Source organism: Centropristis striata, chromosome 7 (assembly GCF_030273125.1).
Source record: "Centropristis striata isolate RG_2023a ecotype Rhode Island chromosome 7, C.striata_1.0, whole genome shotgun sequence".
Classification (NCBI taxonomy): domain Eukaryota; kingdom Metazoa; phylum Chordata; class Actinopteri; order Perciformes; family Serranidae; genus Centropristis; species Centropristis striata.
Genome location: NC_081523.1, coordinates 22,583,272 through 22,599,566, shown reverse-complemented (window position 1 = coordinate 22,599,566; position 16,295 = coordinate 22,583,272). Strand labels below are relative to the sequence as shown.

General features: G+C 40.1%; 1 protein-coding gene across 1 annotated transcript in view; it reads left to right on the top strand.

The window, feature by feature from the left end:
- Window positions 1–16,295, top strand: part of fbxl17 (F-box and leucine-rich repeat protein 17) — a 259,221-nt gene that overhangs the window by 3,878 nt on the left and 239,048 nt on the right. The window contains exons 3-6 of the mRNA XM_059336420.1: window positions 161–541; window positions 672–794; window positions 1,056–1,313; window positions 1,505–1,636. Of these exons, the coding sequence (XP_059192403.1) occupies window positions 161–541; window positions 672–794; window positions 1,056–1,313; window positions 1,505–1,636 (894 nt within the window). The remainder of the gene's footprint in view (window positions 1–160; window positions 542–671; window positions 795–1,055; window positions 1,314–1,504; window positions 1,637–16,295) is intronic.

Below are 16,295 nucleotides of genomic sequence, written 5' to 3'. Positions count from 1 at the left end.
GGTAAATGGTGCTGTCCTGATTTCATGTTTCATAATGTGGGTGCTGTAAAGTTCTTCAACACTGCAACATTACTAAAAGGCTTTACACTCCAATCTGTCTGGACTTGCCTTGAAAAAATCAGTTTCCACCTGGCTGATCTGTGTGTGTCTCTGGGTGCAGGTGTGTAAGAGGAAGTGCTCAGAGGTGCAGAGGTGCACCCCCTGCAAGCAGCCGCGCTGCGCCTTCGCTGCCCCTGAAGGAGGGCTGGAGAACGGGGGAGTGGGAGGAGGCGGGGGAGAGGCTGCCTCGAATTCTGAAACCGGCCACTGCCACCTTCCCCTTTGTCCACTTCCCTCCTCCTCCGCTTCTTCTTCCTCTGCCTCCTCCTCTTCCTCCTCACCTGCCGATGGCTGCTGTGGGTTGGGTCTTCATGCCGATTTGCCACACAGTTCAGACTCGTCCCCCTGCTGCCTGCATCAATATGATGACTGCCAGGCGAGAAGTTCTGACGCTGCTGATCACTCAAGTATCAACCACCTGCCTTCCTCCATCCTTCTTAAGGTCAGGGTTCATCAAAGAGTTAAATGTACTTTTTGAAATATTTACTGATGTGTCGGACAATAAATGGTTTGACAGCTGGGTTGAAACATACACGCTGAGTGGATTTATATCTTCTTTTGCCTCCTTGCAGGTGCTCTCCCACCTGACAGTGAAGGAGCGCTGTCTGTGTGCCTCTCTGGTGTGTAAGTACTGGAGGGACCTCTGCTTGGACTTCCAGTTCTGGAAACAAATTGACCTCAGTGGCCTACAACAAGTAAGCACGTAGAGTGGTTTATTTGATGACTTCACATGAGACTCATTTGTCTTCAGAAAATATTCTTTAATTTCTGAGGAACAATGCAGCCTTTGTCTTTTCACTTCAACATTATATATTTCAGACATTTAGTCAATACACTGGCTTGGAGTGACTGAGCAGGAGGGTGTCTTGCCAACATAATGAATCACAGTTTCCATAACCTTTTAAAACGAACACTAAGTTTTGTTCTTTCTCCTGACTTTCATCTCTCCTTCCTAGGTAAACGATGATCTCCTGGTGAAAATAGCCTCTCGGAGGCAGAATGTGACAGAGATTAACATCTCGGATTGCAGAGGGGTCCATGACCATGGTGTGTCCTCCCTGGCCTCACATTGTCCAGGCCTGCAGAAGTACACAGCGTACCGCTGCAAGCAGCTGGGTGACATGTCCTTGTCGGCCTTGGCCACACACTGCCCTCTGCTGGTGAAGGTGCATGTGGGCAACCAGGACAAATTGACGGATGAAGCACTAAAAAAGGTATAAGTTAAAACCAGAATAGAGACACAAGAAATCCTGAACTTCCTTTTTCAGTGTCTTGCTTGACGGTGATACAACCACTGAATTTGTTGTTTTAATTCCCAAATGAAAAGTGAAGCAATCCTTTATTAAAATAATTAAGTTGATGATTTCCAGTGATGTGCTCAGTATTGTGTCCTTTCTGCCTTCAGCTGGGAGAGCACTGCAGTGAGCTGAAGGACATCCACTTGGGTCAGTGCTACAGTATCACAGATGAAGGCATGGTGGCCTTGGCTAGAGGATGTCCTAAACTGCAGAGACTCTACTTGCAAGAGAACAAACTGGTCAGTCCCACACACACCTGCTCTTATATGTGTTCTTTCTCGCTGCCCACCTCACGGTTCCTGCAGATCTCTGTGTCTCTGTCTGGCAATGTGAAGTGTGCAATCACCTTACGTAGGCTCTCCATAGACACTTGTCTCGGCTATGTAGCTACTACAGATACTCCTGGGTTATAAGAATGCTGTCAGAGCAGAGGCCAGACGACTCTTGCATGTCTTAATGTTGGTTACCTTGATGCTTGAGTCTAAGAATTCAAAACTATACTCAGTAAGTGCGCTGCCAGCTTGAAGGTTTTCCAGGCAACATCTACATTACAATTCAGATTTATTCATTTCAGTTTAGACTCTCAGAATCAGCTGTCTGATGATGATCTAATCAAACCTTGTAGGTGTATACATTTGCAGTTTAATCAGGGGATGATATATCCTTGGCACTACTGTAACTCATTCATGCTTGGATATATATGGTTCACACATTGAGCACCACCCACATGTTTGTGTGGATGCACGATTTCTGACTAATGCCTTAATCAGTTCAATGACTGATCACATTATCACAGCTGGTTTTGTTTTATACATTATTACTTTGGACAGCTGAACGGCCTTTTTCTCTTTCCCTCCCATCATTTTTCTTTTAATAAATAAAGCAGGATAGTGTAAGTGAGTGAGAAGCTGCTTTAAACCACCACTAGATGTCACTGTTTTCCAAGTTGTGAAAAGCTGCTTTCTTTCTGTAGACCACAGCTTGTTGATATTAATGCCAAGTTATGCACATCTCCTCCAAATCATGCTCTAATATCATCTTTTACTTTATTGGTCATTTAGTATTTAATTATAGTACAGAAACGGAACATAAATATTCATTTGGCATGTCTGTTTCTCACCCTCTTTATTTAGATCTTCATTTTCTCTCTGACGCTCTTGCACTTTTCCCTGCTAATATTTCTTTGCAGTCCATGAATAATTATGACCTTGATTAATTAGTCTGCTTTAAGTTGTTAACAATAGCTCAGTTTGTTAAAACCCCATTCATCAACTTAATAGTATATGAAATTAGCGATTACCACTAGGTGAGAGATTAATATTGCTGCTGATAACATTTCAGCGCAGCAGTATCAATTTCAGACAGTCATTTTTCAGGCGTGGGATCGTTGCAGTTATTTTAGCTTCCTGTCATTAGGGCGGAGAGAAATGGGCTGAGCTTATATAGGAATTGTTATGTCCAGTCTCCCTGGTTGCTTGGCCTAAAATTGTCATTAAGTTTGAAAGGAATTTAGACGACCCAGAAACACTTACCTTTCATTTATCCACAGAGGCCATTTATTTTCTGTGACAGCTTGAAAGAATACCTAAGATTCCCTCCTCCTACTCCTCGGGAAAAAGAAACTGATTTTGTTGCTTTGTGGGTAATTACAGTCTCAAAATGAGCTTGGCTGATTAAGTTGGCACCGTAAGATCTAAAAAATATGCAGGAACGCTAAACGTTTGTTCATATCTTGGTATTGTACTCGTTTAGACTGTCAGACTATACTCGCTGTTGAGCTTTAATGCAATAATTATAAATATTGTATTGCATATAAAGAATTTAAAAGGTGAGTCAACCATTTGTACTTTGAGGATCATATTTCACCCTGGGTCAGTTGTTTATAGACCAACTAAAAGGGTTTGAAAAGGCTTTTTCTGCAAAAAAATCACTTCTGGGGCCATTCTGAGTGTTGAACCTTTGTTCTCGACATGAATTGATCCAAGATTGAGATGGGCTCTTCAGTTTTAGTGCACTATAAATCACACAGTCATGGGACGCTACAGTGAAAGGCTCTTTAAGGCTGCATTTCCTCTCCTCTCCTCTCCTCTCCTCTCCTCTCCTCTCTTCTCTTCTCTTCTCTTCACTTCTCCTCTCCTCTCCTCTCTGCTTGCGTTTGTGGTATGAGGAATCCTGTCTCTGTCTCTCCTAATCAATGACAGATGAGGATGAGCCTTTCACTCACTGTGATCTGCCCTCTCTTTCTCCTCCTCCTCCAAAATTGAATAATTGAATTGCTGCAGGATGTTTCTGTGTGGTCTTTTGCTCGCCCTCTGCCTTTTTTTCTCTGTCATGTGCACACCCACATACTTTTTCTCTTCCTTTCCTTCCCTCCATGTTGTCGTGGTTGTGGTTTCAGTTCCATGCTGGAGGGTCTTTTCTCTGCGTTAAGACCATATCCAGCTCTGTAGATGGTTAAATTGCCTTTTTTGGGGGGAGTGAGGGCAACGTCGCTAAATAATCCTGTGTAGCCTTAAGGAAAAGTAGCACTAACATTATTTCTAGTAACTCAGCTAATGCTCCTTTGTTCTTATTTTTTAGTTAACTATTTTGGAGTGGAGGGCAGACATATTTGGTGTTCTGCCATGATGCAAGATGTGCAATTGTGGGTTTTCTCGCTGTTCCTTTAGGTGCAAAAGACAGAGGACAATGATTATCATACTGAAGGGCACACAGTTATTTTTTTTTAACAAATGACAGTTGAAAGTTGCTAATGCAATGCTGGGGATGTCTCCAACAGTGACTAGTGTCTCCAAATGTTGTTTACAGTTGACAATTTGATGCCAGGTCTTTCATTGCTTCTTAGCCCGGGGCCAAATCAGCCTGGGGCTAAGGATAACCCTGGGCTAAAAGTGTGTCTTGTGAAAAGCAGGTGACTCTGGTGTCTCTGTGCCCCAATCCTTTTGACTTCTACCCTGCATTCTTTATTGGCAGTCATCCAGTATTTATGCCAGAGTTGGTTATATTGCACCAGTTGCCTTTCAAGGCTTGTTTTCATCTTCTGAAGTCCCCCCCGCCCCCCCAAATTCATATTCTGTTCTCTTCCACCACCTCGAAGGGCAAAGGCTCTGAGAATAGCAAATTCCCCTTTTCCTCATCTAACTTCAATTTGCCGTAGGGGGGAGAGGCAGCATTGAAAGTTCAACTCTGAGTTCTGTCAGTTTCATAGACCAACTGGTGGACCAACTGCACGCTGCAAAAACCTCTCGTCACCCATCTTTCCATGTCGGTAACTTTGCTCCAGTGTTCCTTTCAATTAAACGCACATCGCAATCTGTAAGCATTTCTGCTGGGGAAGCACTTTTCTACTCTTTTCCTCTCCCTTAAAAAAAAACTTTATCTGCTCTCCTGTCTTGTTAAAATCAAAGAGTGTGCACTTAATTTTCCTGCAATGTGATGGCGAGATTCTCCCACTGGCTCATCTCAAAGACATTGTGTCTGCCTACACACACACTTTCTCTCCCCCTCTCTCTCACACACACACAGACTCTGATTATTTACAGTTTTAATTAGTCCAAAATGTGGAAATGTAAGTGGAATTGGAGATGACCTAACATAGATTACCATGTGCCCTCAATTTAGGTGTAATTACCACTCTGCATGTACAATCAGAGCTTCACTCCTGTGCTATCACCACGTTTTCCAGCTCTCTCACATTGGCGTCGGCGATGTGTTTGTCTGTGGAACAGCATGAAACGCTGGAAAAGACGAACTGTCAGAGCGAATGGTGTTTCTTGGCGATCGGTCAGTGGAAGAGGCCTCATCTCATGGCTGTCTGTCTGTGTGTCTGGCTTGTCAGTAGTCGGGTTTGTGCTGGCAGGAGGACTGACAGCGAGGCTGCACCGGCCCAATCAAACGTAATCGCAGATTAAATCGTATATTGACATTAGCAGATTTAATTAGCTGGATTAGAGCGAGAGCAAAGACAAAGGAAGTGATAATGATAGCTGTCAGATATAATGGGATAGACCTTCTGACATAAAGCAACACACACACAGAGGCCCAGTGAAAACACTGCAAGCAACACACATTGAAGCAGATGAATTGAATAGCTGCCAGCTGCTTTGAAATCTCCTTTGGAAACTCTCTTTTACGTATTTGACTGTAATTACAGATAAATAGAACCACTCTGACCAGCCAAACAAACACTACACACACACACACACACACACACACACACACACACACACATGCATAAACACAACTGTGTATTGTCCATCTCCTCTTTAATATCTCCCCAATCCCCTGCAGCCTTCATGGACAGGAGTTTAGACTTTTCAGGAAGTTCAATGTCAGATGTTGTATGATGTATTTAGTCAGTGAAACTGCTAATGGCACTGGATTATGTCTGTCAGAGTGTGGAAAAGGTTTTCCATGCTTTCATGTCCTCAAGAAGTTTTCTCTCTTTATTATTTTGTCTGTCTTTGTCTGGATTTGGGAGGTAGCCATATATAGGTAACGTCAAGCTGGAATTTACTGCACCAAACTTTTTTTCAGTAATACTTCATCTCCAGACTGATGATTTATATTTCAGTTACTCCCCCTCCACCGTGAACGAAGAATCCAAAAAGAAGAAAGAATTCTTTAGGAATTGAAGTAAATGGCGGCTGCGTTCAACAACAGCAAACTGTATCAAGGTTAATTAGTGTAACAACACTGAACATTTTGGTAATGAGAATTGGCAGGCTTTTCAGAAGCGCACAGTCTATTAAAACGAGAGAGCCTGCAAAAGGCTGCTAAAAAAAATAAACAAAACATAATTTTTGTTCTTGCACAAAATATAAATATCTAAGCACTTTCAATAACACTTGTCTATTTATGCCTTCAAGGAACTTCAAGGACACATGGGAGCCATGCTTTGAATTGTCTTTATCAACTGAGCAAATATTATCTGCTGATGTAAATGTAATGTAATACTATCAAAGCTTGTAAGTGGACCTTTTGACTTTTGGCCACACAGAGAAGCTATTTGAATATTTATCTGTGGGTTTTGGGCATTTAATTTTCAATATTTTCTGACATTTTATAGACCAAACAATTAAGTGATTGTTTGCTGCAGCCCTATCTGTGTCTGACTCATTACGATAACAACACAAGGTTAGTTTGTTAAGTAATAAACTATGTGAATTACACTCTTTTAAAAAACTTTTATTTACACTGTGTCCTCTGCTTACGTTCTCAGTATGCAGTCTGAGCTAACAGCACATTCCTCTCTCCGATATCCTCCTCTTCATTGCTCTTTAGAAGTGCCTCCGTATCGATCTGTGTCCCCAAAAAGCTGCTGTGCGTGTGTGTGTCTGGGGCGGCTGCTGATCGGCCTTTGCCTGAAGAGTAATCAGATGCATTAATGAGCTCTGACTTTAAGTTGGACAGCCGGCTGCACTCAGACACAGACATCGTCGATATGTTCCCTCTGCCGTCTGCCCAAGAACAAAACAAGTTTTAAAGGGAAGAAAGTGAAAGCACTTTTGGAAATGTGAGCTGTGTGAAGTGCGCCTCCAAAGCGATATTTCACCTTGCTACAATATTTTCTTTTCAACATTAGTTACTCCGGGAAAAGATTCAGCATCAACATTAGGCATTTTTTCCCTGACTCTATCAATAACACAGGTGAAATTAGTTTTCGGAAAACAAGAAAAAGACCTTGGACTGGCATGACATTCACTTGAGTGGCTTGTAGAAATGCTAACAGTGTGAGACTTGTGAAAAGAAGAAAAGTCAAGTGAATGACAGGCATTATGATTGAGAGGTGGGACAGCCAGTATAACTGTCTCTCTGTATTGTTGAACAGCGACAGAATGCCAAAAATTACAGCACTTATGCCAGTCAGAGTCAAATATCTTTGTTTGGCAGGGCAGAAATGGAGAGCAGCTAGAGTGGTGAAGGAAATGTTTGCTGGTAATGCCTGCGTTTCCTTTCAAGAACGAGCACGAGAACGTTCTAGTAGCTTTTATCAGCAGAAGTTAGATACACAGAAAACGAGTTGCACTACACAATGAAATTATTAGTTTGCTGTCCTCTTAGATCGACATTCATAGAAGAAATCTGTTAGAAGTAAAATATACAGTTAGAGGATCAGGGAGGTCAGGGGTTTGGAGAGAAGCTGTTCAACAGCTCTTTAGCCTGGGGCAAGAAGTTAGTAGTGGGAAAGCATAAAGATTGTTGAATCAATAGCAGCAGTAGTATATTATGGTATGTTTATGGTAGATCCTGATGTCGTGGTATTTTAAAGGCACCTTTACATTCTCTTGTCAAAGGTAAACTCCTTCAGGGTGGATCAGAGAATATTGACTTAATTATTAAGTTACTGCCTTTTTATTCAGTAGTGTTTTTAAAATTGTTTAACTTTTTTAATATTTTCAGATGTTCAGATTCCCAAAACACTTTTGTCATTAAAAAAAATAAAATAAAATATATATATATATATTTTTTTTTTACATTTTACACAGCTGTCCCAACTATTTTTTGGAATCATGTTGTATGTTGTATGTTTTCTTTTTTTAAGAACATCAAGAACCAAAGTCTGTGTCGTTACTTCAGCTCTAAAATTATTGGGGGAAAAAAAGAGATCCTGAAAAAGGCACAAATTACAATTACTTCCAGCAAATACCATCAGTAACACACACAGTTTGCTTTGTGTATATTTTTCTATTTTTTTACATAATGTGCCTTTGTGGTGTAATTGACCACTGTCATTAACTCTTAAGACTTATTTTATTTTATTTTTATCTTTACACTTTCATATTTTGTTTTTTTGATTTTTCACTTTGAATTAATTGTTTTACAAGTTTTTGCAAACCCGCTCACCCCAAAGTGCCACTAAAGGGAAAAATAATAACTTGAAGTCAAATCACTCATATCAGCTCTCTTTTCCTCTTACACTAAATGTACACAACAGCTGAACTATACACTGCTGAAGACATACCAGCTGGTGTGTTTGGGTTTCACCTGCAGAGGGAGTAGCAGGACTGGATAAGAGCAGTAATACAATAAAGAATGGGTGAACAGGCAGCTTAATGTCCCTATTTTTCTTCGACTGCACATAAAAGATCCCACTTTAAAAACTAAAGAATATTAATAAATATTTGAGTAACACATTTTTTCATCAACTATGTATTTTCTTTGCAGTGTATGTGCCTGCAACAGAAAAAAATATTCACAAGAAGTCCTCTAAAGTAAATTTGGATATGACAAAAGCTTCATAACCTGTTGATACTAAGGCTCCAGTATTTTCCTGCTCCAATAGAAGTGTTGGTTATTGCTGTTTACACCTTTCATGTCCTTCGACAGCCATGTCATTTATGTGAGAATTTGAATACTATTGAAATGAAAATAAGCAAATTCTCACCTGTAGTCAGAGTGTGTGAATGGCCTTTGCAGTGGTAATACATAATCTCTTAGTACTGTAGATGTTGTAGCAGCACTCATCTCCGTGACGTTATCAAGCATTCGCCTGCAGCTACCAGAGTCCCAGGAACAGCACCCAAGAATGTTAATGTGAATGTGACTTCCATTTCTGTTCATTGCTTACTCTGGTTGAGCACATGGACAGGCAGTAAAGCTGAGATAAAACCCACATTTAAATTTGACATTCAAATGTGTTTTTTTACTGTGTGGTTGGTGTGGAAAATGTATCCTACCTTTCTAATAATAGCTAATAACTTACTGTTGTTCCATTTTATAAGATGACACATGTCGAATGAAGTTAAATACTCTATTACATAAGCAGATTGATTGGCCAATAAATCCATTAGTTGATGTAAAATGTTAATTTGCATCAATTTTTATTATCAATGTATAGTTTCAATATTTTTTTTTAAAGCATAACTGTTTATCATTTGTGGGTTGCAGCCTCTGTAATATGATGATTTCATGCTTTTCTTTGGCATTTATGGTAATAAACATAATATCCTTGGGTTTTGGACTGTTTGTCAGATAAAACAAACAGTTTTAATGTCACCTCAGGCTTTTAGAAAATATGACATGATGGATAGTTGACAGACAGAATTATGTATAACTGATAAGTGTTTGAGTCTTTTTTAAGCATGAAAGCCAAATTATTGAACGTTCAAAGTTCTTCTTGGTGTTATGTTATAGAAAATTAAACTTTTTAAATTTACATTTTGTTTTCTATTTTGGACTGTTGGTTGGACAAGAGTCTCAGTTGTTATTTTATAATATGAAAAATAAAAATAAAATGAAATTATAAAGAACATGAACAAGAACAATAATAAGCCAAGCCTGAATATAATAGCTCTATAACACAGATTGTGTAATTAAGATTTAAATAAACATGATTGAAAGGATTGATTTAAAAAAATTAATGCAGGCTATAAATTCCAGTCATACATGTCATCTGAAAGCTTTGAAGGGACCCCATGGCAGAGGTCCCTGTACTTCACTTTTAGAATCACTGTTCTAGACAAATCAGGAGAATAATCGTTAGTTTAATAAACAATGAAAACCAATAATTGCAGTCCTAAAGCTTATTGTATTAGTCCTTCTCACTTTTTGTGACTTTGTGTACATTTTTCAGCCAGTGGTTCTTTTACTTAAAGTACGATTACAGCAATTTGATATTTTGGCAGTTGGTCCACCCCTGCTAGCCAGCAGCAAGTTGGAAAGGTTTTGGCAACAAAACAGCCAGTAACTTTTTGACAATTAACTTAGGTGAAAAAAAAATAAAAAATTGGCACCCATTTTAATCCTCCTGAGGGCCAGTGCAGGCTCTGACCTGGCCAGTGTTTAAAGAGCATTGCTTTAGAGGCCCTCTGTTTATCCAGCTCCAGACAGCAGTAGCTTCTGACACCCAGCCAGGGATGTCACGATGATTCATGGCCCTTTCCGACACCTCGCTCACGCCTTTACTCTTCTTAATCTCTTTGCGCTCTTTCCCTTCCTCTCCCTCTCCCTCTCTCTGATGATGAGTTTTCCTTTTGTTTGAGAAGGGCAGAAATGATGTCATCATTTAAAGCAGGAGCCCGGAGCCAGGATGGAGGCCCTTGCCTTTTAGCTCCGCTGGACTGGTTTGTATGTATCATGATGAATAGCACCACTTTGGGGGATTCACTTCTGTCCTGTGCTGCAGTGGAGAGAAGTGTAAAACAGAAGATGACTTTGAAAGAAACCTGTTTTTTTATATTTTTTAGCTTATTCAAACAATTTTTTTATCCTCTTTTCATGCTCGCGGCCCCGCTACACATCCCATCACTCTCCTCAACAAGCCATATCCTCCCTCTCGATTTCTGTCTCCCCCATCTGTCACCCTCTCCTCCCGTTGTCTCTGTCTCTTTGTGATTGAGAGGCCGAAGCAGCTCTGATCACTGACTTCATTAGTGATGATTGATAAGCGACAGAAAGTCGTGTCTGTCCATAGGTGCTGTGTGTCCGTTTGTGTGCATGACCCGTTCCCTCTTCAACGCCCCCCTCTGTCTTCTAACGCCCCCCTCCAGCAGACGTCACCCCTCTGCTTGCCCCGTGATGCATTCGGGGCTCACGATAGCAGCAGCGGTTCAATACTCGGGGTAATGAATGTGTTTAATAAGCACAGTGGGTCGATGGGCTTAATGAAGGCATGACAGAGGATGGGCCTGGAAAATGCTGCTGTAACGAGACTCTAACGAGACTCTGGGGTTAACGAGGTCACGCTGTAATCGGGATTCCCTCACCTGTATGCTTTGTCTCTTTCTGCCCCCCCCCCTCCTGCTCCTGCTCTTGCACCCGGCCCCTGCCTTCCCTCCGCTCTTGTTTACTACATTTGTTTGTCACTTGTCTTTGTGATGTTTTTATTCCCCTCCGTCTCCTGTTTTGTCTCTATTTGCCTTCCCTGCAACGCTTCCCTCTGTCCACTCATTAAATATAGTTTTTATTTCTGACCGTCTCCTGCTTACGGCTGCCTGTTAGCCTCTCTCTCGCTGCAGCTTGTCAGTCTTCTCAAGGACGACCTAGCCGAGGAATGCTGGCTGAAATGCTCTGGAGTAGCGCGATCCCTTTTTTTCCTTCTTAGAAGCGGGTTTCTAAGAGGCCTGCCAGGCTATTTCTGGAAGCTTTGAGCCTTTTATTGTAGCAGCAGGTCCTGACTCACTCTGTTTCCAGAGACTGACAGCTGTAAATCACACTACTCCACTTCTGTTGCTGTCTTTCATACAAATTTGGATATTTCTTTTAGCAATTGTTTTTTTACACTGAAGCTCATTTGGTTGCAGACAAATTTTGTACTAATGCAGATTTAATTTACTGTTTACAAGCAACAACCTCTGAGTCTGAAAAGTGAAGCCAATGCAGAGGTCCCTAACTTTTAAAAATAACTTTTACAATTTTACACACAGTTACAGCACTAGTAGTAGCTTACAATTAGTAAGCAAGAAAAACAACTTGCAGTCATTGCAGGTTGCAGGAGCCATCAACAAAGTTTTTGTGGGACACTGCTGTCCATTTTGTGAATGCTGCAGTTTTTATTTTTATTTGTGAAATTAGCACACAGCGTGGTTAAAATTCGATCATAGTGTGTCACACAGGATTTGGCTTGTATTGGTATTTTTCAGATGCTTTAATAGTACGGCCATAAATGTGGCGTATATCTTCAAAACTAGAAATAACTCGACTTGCTTTCTCAGAGAACTCACAAGAGAAGGGATGTGATTTGTTTGTGTTTCCTTCTCAGGCTGCTACAGTTGTTGCTGCCTACAGCAGAGAGAGGGTGTTGCTTCTTGCTACAGTTCTGGTTTGCTCTGGGAATAGCTTTATTTTGAGAACACATTTTACATTGCTGAGACTACTATTTGCTTTCTTTTTTCCTGGTGGGTTCTCTGCTTTGCTCTGCTGATGGACTTGCGAGGGGAGTTGGTTGGACTGTGAGTGTACAAAGGATTTCTGTTCTCTGAAACTGTTCAGCACAGCACAATGTTTTTCCCCACTCCATTCTACTGAAGGGTATCAGAGGTGGTGGTGGGTTTCATAAGTTTCAGGGTTCTACTTATTTGTCAGATTGGAAACATTCTGGTGCTTTTCCATTGATTTGTCAGGTCAGAATATCAGTTAGGGGTGCCATTCATTAAAAAAAAAAAAAAATGTTATTTCTTTTTTTCAATTCAAGTTCCAAGAACTTAATTTTCATTTTGCAGGCTAAACCAAATTGCAGTTTCATCCTGTCATCCTCAAAAGGAGATTGCATTCACACAAATATGCATATATAAGATTCACACTTTGTGCAAAAAAAAAAAAAAAATCAAGGTACAAAAATAAGTAATATAAAGTATTTATAAAGTTAAAAAAATCAAGTAAATACCGTTAGTACTATAGTTAATACCCATAGAACAATACTTGATATAACAATTGATCAGTGAATGATTTACTTAAATAAATATGAAATATATAATAATAAATTGCAAAATGAAAAGATGCCAATCACATTTCTATTTTTTCCCCTACATTTTCTTTCTTGCGTAGTATGACCAGCAGCTAAAACAAAAGCAATATATTCAATTTATATTTTTTAAAAATGGAGTAAAATAAAAAATGCAAAAACAGTCTGGCAGTCTATTTTTACTGAATGGAAAAAAGTCATAATTGTTTAATAAAAATGAATTGGATTTTGCTCTATTTTATCTTTGCAACTTCAAAGAGCGACACCGCTTTTAGACTTTTGAAAGAAAGTTGTAATGCCATGATTTATGAATAATGTATCATCAGCAAAAACAAACAAGATAAAATGATTGAAAAACATAAAAGATAAAAATATTAACATTAGAATTTGTGGGATTTAATTGCATTTAATATTTCCATTAAACTCTCAAACACTAATCTGTTTGAAGCCCTGTGTTCTGCTGAATTTGTCCAAATACAAATACAAAACTTTTCTTGATGGAAATATACAAATATTCAAAGTTGCATGTCATTGTCGCACCTCCAGTTGGAACCTTGTCTACACAGCATCATGAGCTCAGTTTAAAGTTCAGCAGTCAGCAAAACAGCCAAGCTGATTCTTTTTATAGCCCTCAGGTGAGCAGCATGCCCGCCACCTGTTGAGGCACTACCTCATTTGTACATAGTAATCTGTTATCTGCAGGAAACTCTTTGTTTATGTGTTTATGTGTCTGCCATCTGACAAAAATGCCTGAACAACAAGCAGTATATTGTGTCTTAATCACTTGTCATGTTTTGTTGCACCAATGGGAGCTTCTGTTCCAAACAAATTCCTTTTCTTCCACTTTCTGCTTCATCCACCTTCACTTTTCTTTTTCTTTCACTTCAAATTTATATCTCTTTAGTGTTGAAGGGTTCACGAGAGCTTATGTTAATGTGTTTCAGACCATTTCGGTAGATCACATCTGCAATGTGAACATTTCTGATGCACACAGTTTACATCATACTTTTAAATTCAGATTAAAATTCAGTTTCTTTGACCGATATAGTTGTGACCTTTAACTTATTGGTTCAAAATTTGAGTTGCTCTTCCAAGTCTTCTTCCACATGTCCACTTGAGTGGTAATATAATCGATTTCAATAATGTTAAACTCTTCCATCAGTACACCACCCACTCCTGTCTTTGAGAGGCAGCCATTACTCTCTACTTCCTCCCTCTCCAGCACCAGTATTTCACCAGTGGAAAAGTGTGACTTCCTGAACCTCACATTTCTTCGCCTGGCGTTGCCAGAGTGCAACACCGTTATGAGATATAGCATAGAGACAAGCAATCGATTAATGGTGCACTTAGCTGGGCTAATTAACAGCTATGTAGAAGTGCAGAAAGCATCAGGCAGCGTCAAGGAGCTTGTTTCCCCATCGCAGAGACCCTGGATAACCTTTAGAGTGTAGATCACTTTACAGCATGGTTTACATCACGGGTTGCAGGTTCTAGCAGCTTCATAGACACCTTGCACATTGCTCCGGTTGAACTTTATAAATGAGAAGGATAGCGCAGGTCACTGAGGTGAACACAAGTTCGACTGACGTTGTTGCTGCTGCAATGAAAACACATTTTGTCTGTGGGTGTTCAGGAAAACTTGGATTAAGGGTGTTCATCAATCACTGGAAACTGTATCCGCCGATACCAATCACTAATCAAGGTTCTGTTTGAAGCCTTGTATTTATTAGGGCAAAAAAAAGGGGAAATTCCCCAAAATTAGGGGAAAAAAACTATATAATTGAGATTATTTACTGATATTGCGATTATGATTTGAATCATGGTGGAATGCTCATGTTTGCGTCATTGTTCTAATTTTCATTGAAAAAACATTAAAATGATCATGATGTGATGTTTTGAGAAGATATCTATCAACCTCAACAAGTATTTTTTCCTAAGTCCATAGAACAGCACCACAATGCTTAATTCTGAATGGTATTTTGACACATATTTTGCCTTTAGCGAAATTTAGGCCTACTACAATCTGGATATTGTACTAGTCCATATTGCCATTTTGGCTATATTATTGGCCAAATGAAACAAATAAAATGATAAATAACATCCTTTGTCCTCAGATCATTATTATGTATAACAAGTTAACAAAATAGGTAAACTGTAATTTGAACAAACATTCCAAATCATAATTATAAGGAAGTTAATCCACTCTGAGGCGTATTTATCTTTTCTTATCTGTCCACTGCTCACTGAATCTTCTATCGTTTCTCATACAAACAGGAGCAAACGGCTAATTATTATGCAGAATGAGGTCATCAGACCTTCCCAGATGTGTGGTTGCGTATTTAATCTAACAATTCTTCCTTTGGAACACACCAATTTGCAGATTTATCCATTTATTTATTTTCAGACACCTGGTAGAACTGCCAGGCTGGTGGAGCCATTTTAGCACCACATAGATCATTTGATCGGCTCTTCTGATCGACCTTCATAGACGCCACTGAACTATTTAGAAGGAATGTTGGCCCGTTATGTTAGTGGCAAATTAGTCAGAGCACCCTTCCCAGTACACAGAATGTATGTCTTTCAAGTGTTAACTTGGTAGAAAATAAAACATTTCTACCTTGTTTTTCTCGTATTTTTCTCACCACTCCCTCTTTCCTCTTGTCATTCAAACGGCTTCCCTCCTTTGAGAGTGAGAATGACACAAACAGCAGATTTTATTGTCACCTGCCACTCCAAATCCCGCTCTCCCTCTTCTCCCCTCGAAACGCTCTTCCTTTCCTCTCTCCCCTCTCTCGTCTTCTCCCTTTGCTCCCTTCCTCAGGACCTATCCCATCTACCTCCAGTGTGAATTTGGCTTTGCTAAATTAGCTCTCAATTAAAAGTGAATTTGGTGAAAATGAGTGCGCTCTAGAGGGCACAGATAAAAGGGAAGGCAGAGCCGAAGGGTGGCCCGGCTGCCTGTCTGCCTGCTTGGCTTGGCTGGCTGTACCCCCTGCATCGTGTATTTTGGAGCATGCAAAGTAAATTATGTGTGTTGTTGAGTGAAGGCAGCTGATTTGCATTTAGATAAATCCCTCTGGATGTGGGGTTGTCATTGAGATGCAGGGGGCTGAATCCAGCGGCCACCTACCCAGGCACGCACTACCTGCAGGGGTGTGTGTGTGTGTGTGTGTGTGTGTGTGTGTGTGTATGTATAAGAGCCCTTAGTATGCTGTACTACCTGGAGCATTTGCCCCACTTTTCCAGACAGCGGTGAAGGGATGGAAATATGAGGCTTTTCTGGAACCATAGGTGTGTTCACATGTGTGTGTCTGCACAAAATTAATTTGTAGCTAACCTTTCTATACCTGTACAGGACTAAACATATGACTAATAAGAAGTGTCTGTACACAACTGCCAGCAACTGCTGTTGATACAGTATGTTAGGAAGCTGTGAAGGTGTGGCTGTCCTTCACTTCCAATTAAAAAAGATGCTGTTAGCTGCATGTGACAAA